Source organism: Nannochloropsis gaditana (genome assembly GCF_000240725.1).
Source record: "Nannochloropsis gaditana CCMP526 unplaced genomic scaffold scaffold906, whole genome shotgun sequence".
Taxonomy (NCBI): Eukaryota; class Eustigmatophyceae; order Eustigmatales; family Monodopsidaceae; genus Microchloropsis; species Microchloropsis gaditana.
In genome coordinates this window covers 5,448-10,560 of record NW_005803047.1, presented here as the reverse complement: position 1 = coordinate 10,560, position 5,113 = coordinate 5,448, and the positions used below count along the sequence as shown (strand labels likewise).

At 55.3% G+C, this 5,113-nt stretch overlaps 2 protein-coding genes across 2 annotated transcripts; one reads left to right on the top strand and one right to left on the bottom strand.

The window, feature by feature from the left end:
- Nucleotides 1-2: 2 nt before the first annotated feature.
- On the bottom strand, nucleotides 3-1,928 carry PFKFB (6-phosphofructo-2-kinase / fructose-2,6-bisphosphatase; the record flags this gene model as incomplete). Its single annotated transcript, XM_005853412.1, has 2 exons — nucleotides 1,240-1,928; nucleotides 3-998 (listed from the first exon to the last, which is right to left on the bottom strand). Coding segments are annotated over exons 1-2 (1,587 nt in total), but the record flags the coding sequence as incomplete, so codon positions are not given.
- Nucleotides 1,929-2,252: 324 nt separating this feature from the next.
- Nucleotides 2,253-3,608, top strand: NGA_0484401 (salicylate hydroxylase; the record flags this gene model as incomplete). Its single annotated transcript, XM_005853410.1, has 1 exon — nucleotides 2,253-3,608. One exon carries the CDS (start codon nucleotides 2,253-2,255, stop codon nucleotides 3,606-3,608), a length of 1,356 nt encoding a protein of 451 aa, XP_005853472.1.
- Between the last annotated feature and the right edge of the window lie 1,505 nt (nucleotides 3,609-5,113).

Here is a 5,113-nt window from a genome sequence, read left to right as displayed (position 1 = left end):
CCCAGCTGTATGGCCGTGTTGGGCTGGCGCGTCACACTTAAGACCCTCTCCCAGGTCCGACCCACGGGATCCATGACTCGAGGGCTGGTCGCCACCACCAGGGGGATGGGCAAGTAAACGAGCCGGTTGTTGCAGAGGCCCACCGTGAACTGAGTAAAGCCCGCCATGGCACCGTGGACCGCGTTCTGGGCGAGGAGGGAGCAGTAGATGGAGTCGGCGGCATTGGCGGGGACGGAGCGGACCATGTAGGAAGGGTCGATGTACTTGACCGTGGACGGCTGCCCCTGGGACTTGAAGTAGATCCCGATCTTCTCCTTCAAGAACTGGCCGATGGCCGGGAGTTTCTTGTTCCCGCTCGCGTCCTTTTCCGCCGACTGGCCTAACAGCTCCTCCCCCGCCCCTTCCGCCACCACCACCACCGCGTGCCCTTTTTGTTGCACGCGCTGGGCCAAATGGGGCAGACAACCCCGCTCTCCCTCCAGGACTATGGGCACCTCCGGGATCAGACACAAATCCACGTCCCCGCTCGCCAACGTGGCATGCACCGCGATGAAACCGGCCGAGCGGCCCATCAGCTTCACCACCCCGATCCCGTTCGGCAAGTTGCAAATCGCCTCCGTCTTGGCGCATCGGATCGCCGCCTGCGCTGCCTCCACCGAGGTCTGGAACCCGAAGGATCGGTCGATCAAGTCCACGTCGTTGTCGATGGTCTTGGGGATGCCCACCACGGCGATGTTCAGGCCTCGCTTCAGGCACTCCTCCCCGATCTTGTTCGCTCCACGGTGCGTCCCGTCCCCGCCAATAATGTACAGCTGGCAAATTTGCTTCTCTTCCAGGAAGTGGATGATCTTGTCGATATCGAACCCGCCCCGGGAGGACCCCAAGATCGTCCCTCCCTCGTGATGGATCTGATCCACGAGCTCCGGGGTGAGCATGATGGGCAGACGGTGCGCGTCATGGAAGCCGGAGAACCCTCCGCGGATCCCGTACACGCCCGACTGGGCATTCAAAAAGAGGGAGGGGACGAGGGGGAAAAGGGGATCGCAGGGACGAAGGAACAAGGTAAGGAAATATGGGCCCTTGAGTGAAAGATGCATCAAACCGTTTGGTACATACGACGGGCCAGCATGCCCCTTTACTAGTCAAAAGAGTGAGACAGTGCGTGGGGTGTGCCTCCGGATATCACGCGTCCCATAAACGGACATACATGCACCCTCCCTACCCGTCCATGAGACTCACCTGGGCCCTGTAGAGATGAAAAAGCGAATTGACAAGCTCCCTGATGACATTATTGAGCCCGGGGCAGAGGCCTCCACACGTGACTATGGCCGCGCGCACCTTCTCAGGCTCGAAATGGAGCTCTTTGCGCGGACCCGCGCGGACGTAAACTTTCGTCTCAGGAGGCAAACCCTCCCGTCGGACAATATCAGCAATAATCCCGTCTTGGTGGCCCAGCAATTTGTTGTACGCAATCGATTCTCCCGAGGTTGTTCCGCTCATCTGAGAAAGATTCTGGACGTGGGCACCTTTGAAAGTCTTTCCCAGGTTAGGGATCTCCAGCAGGTTGGCCTGGTGGATGTGCGCACACTCCAGGTCTTTGATGCTGAGTTCAGAGGAAAGTTTCGAGTCTTTGACCGACTTGTATTTGATTACTTTGGCCCCGGAGGGGGCCTGACCGCCTTCCTCTGATGAGGCAGGAGGTGGATGCAACATGTCGGGGCCGCGGAAAAATGCGACTTTTTTGTGCTTCCGGCTGTAAAGGGCCAGCGTCGTTGCAGTGGCAGCCGAGATAAAAAATAACGACGCTGCGATGGGCGGATGAGTTTCCATTTTGGCCTCGGACGAAAATTAAGTTTGGTGTCGGGGGCTAAATGAATCCAGGCGGACTCACCAGAAGCCGAAGGGAAGCGAGGAGACGCTTTTCCTGTGCAGATTGCGTCGAGGAAATAAACTTTGAACAACCAACCACGCATCTAAGCAACAACATGCATCAATCGAAGCGGTTGGCTGACCGGTCTTGCGAACGGAGGTGAAGTTTCGTTCTGAATGAATGATTACTAGTGGAGCAACATGCACACTAAAGCCTGCTTAAGCGAGCGCAGCAGTATCCGCGTTCGCTCAAGAAGCGATAGCTATGAAATAGCATGGCCCACACACAAGCCGCCAAACTGGGGTACTCACATCCACCTCTATCTCCAAGAAAAATTGCCGCTGTCTCATGCATTCCCCTTTTTAGGCATCTTCATATTTGCATGGCTTTTTCACCTCGAAAGCCCGACGTCCAGACCGATGGCCATGAACCCAAAATTCAGGACGTCGTAGTGGTTGGCGCGGGCATCGCGGGGCTTGCGGTTGCTAATGCCCTTCGACTCAAGGGTATAAATGTCACTGTATACGAACGTGCGTCACAATTGGATCGACAACGGGGAGCGGGTACGGGCTTGAGTCCCAACGGCCAACGATGTCTGCACGCGCTGGGGTTCTCTCATGAGATGGTGTTGGACGTGTCCACCCCTATTCGTGAACACATCCTCTGCAACGAAGACCGAGTGCTGGTCCGCTCTGATTACCCCTGGCGTTTGTATGAAAAATACAAGATGCCTATCACAGGAACGTTGAGGGGAGGTTTAGTAAATATGATGGCCGAACCCCTTCGAAAAAGCAAAAGCCTTCATTGCGGCGAAGCTGTAACAAACGTGGAGGAACGTCCTGGAACGGGGAAAATTATTGTCACATTGGCCTCGGGAAAAACCCATGAGACCGATTTGGTGGTAGGAGCAGACGGCATTCACAGCACGTTGGCCCCCTTGGTGCTGGGCAAGGAGATGGATCCTCCCATATACACAGGCTCTTCTATTTTTTTTGGTGTCATCGACAACTTTCAGAAAGGCCCGCAATCTTTGCCACCCGCAGACACGACTCAATTGGCAGGTCTCATTGATCACCCTGCGGCCATCGTCCAGGTCCTTGGGCCCATCAAACTCTTCCTCGTGGCCGGGGGGGCAGGCTCGGAGAAAAAATTGGTGTGGAAACTGAGCTATCCCACGCAAACGCCTCCGATGCGCAAGGAATGGGCTCTCGCTGAAGGGACAGTCCGCAAGGAGGTGCAGGCATACCTTGACGAACGTAGGAATTCTGGGGCGAAAGTTGCCACCATCTCCGTTATCCAGGACTTGCTGGATCGTACATCCGACGCCCGATTGCTCCATTTTGGGCTCTTCTCCCGCAAGGAGAAGGCGTACTGGCACAAGGATCGCCTGGTTCTAATTGGTGACGCGGCGCATGCTACCTTGCCGCATGTCGGACAGGGTGCGAACATGGCACTGGAGGACGCCGTGGTCCTGGCCGATGCCCTGGAGGCGCACGACTTTCGGCACGTGGAAGCCGCCTTGAGTTCTTTTTATGCCCGGCGGCGGGAACGAACGAAGCGGATAGTGGAGTCGAGTAGGGTCATGGGCTGGTTCTTGGACGCGCGGACTCCAGTGGGCGTGTGGCTGAGGAATGCCGTATTGGTGGGGGCCATGCGGATGGATTGGTACCTCAAGTTCGCGGAAAAGGAAGTGATCGGAGGCTTTGTGCTTGGAAGGGATGATGCCAAGGGGGATTAAAAGGGCTGAAGGGGCGCGATGTGAGAATTGTCTTGTCTTTCCTTTCTGTTCCTGCGAAAGCAACTATAGCAATTTCCACGCCCCTGAAATACCAGATGATACCAGCCATGGCTGCAAAGGAGTGCGCTTGCAGGATCAGTCCGGCGTCTCACGCTGATTAGCATTTCCAAAAGGAGATAGATGCAGTGAAGGGCTGTCATGTTTGGAAACTTTCACAGACCAAGTGCTCTGCTCGTTGCCCAAAACCTACCAATGGAAACTGCAGTGATCGAGAGGAGCATGAAAAGGCATTGCCATCTCCACAGGGATAACTTTGCGTAGCCCGACTCCGCATCTGCTTTTAAAGCTTGAAAGAGAGCAAGGGCATGATGTACAGAAGTCTATTTTGCATGGTTTGCTAGGACATGTAGAAACTTGGCGGGAGGAGGTTGCTACGGTGTTCCACTAGTAGTAATGCTTCTTTTTCTTGAAAATCGTTCCATTCGGGGTATCAACCGCCCAAGGCCATTCTATTGACATAAAAACTGCAAATTGAGGACGGTTGTTGCCTTGGGGAGATATGGCGCTCATCTTTGCGGCATTCCTTTGGCTCGTCTCACTGCGACAGGGGCAACGGATCGGATCGCCCATTGCCCTTGCAAAGCTTCGCGGAGGGTACCTCAAGTCAGCGTCGGAAAAAACCTTGGGCACCGGTCTTCGGGACGCGCGCCTTGTCGGCCAAAGTGACGAATGGCGTGTTGAATTTTTCTTTGTATGGTTTCCTATATGTCATGACATGTGGACGCGGTACTGTCGCGGTCGTGGTGGGTCGGAGGGACAGGACAAGATACTTGACTAACGAGGTTACGAATGTAGTCAAGGGCGGCAATTGTGCTAGTTGCCGTGCCACGTGCGCCGCCTCACATGGTCTAGAAGACTCGTGAAAGCACAATGTCATTGATTTCTTGTACATAGGGTACTCCTGTCCCCTCCTTGTTCTCTGCTCTGCCAATGATGAAGGGCCTGGATAGTTGGATTACGATATCCTTGGAGTATCGCTCGAGCAAATGATCTCCGAGAGGTGAATGACTGGCTTCCCCTTCGATCTTGCATGCAGCCACGCACCCACACTCGACCCCTCTCCATCAATCACTAGCACAGAGGAGGAGAAGGAAGAGGAAAAGGGGTAGTGAGGAAATGGGCTTCTATAAATCGTCTTCTTCGTCCACTGAGGGCAGTGTACAGACCACACCTCCCCAGCCCGGCAACTCCCTGATGTGGGGGGACTCGGCTCTTTATGAGAGGGTCGAACATGTCCAAGAGCAGGAAGAGCCGCAGCAGGATCATACACAGATTCCGTCGCAAAGCTTCGTTGGGTTGGGCCGGAGCTTATCCTTGTCTGCATCCTCTGTCCTCAACAGCGTCACCTCCAACGCCAGCAACCTCCTACTTACCGGAGGGAGCAACGGTTTTCCCTGCCCGACTCCCAAAGCCGCGCACGCACCGAAGGAAGGATCCAGTGTGGG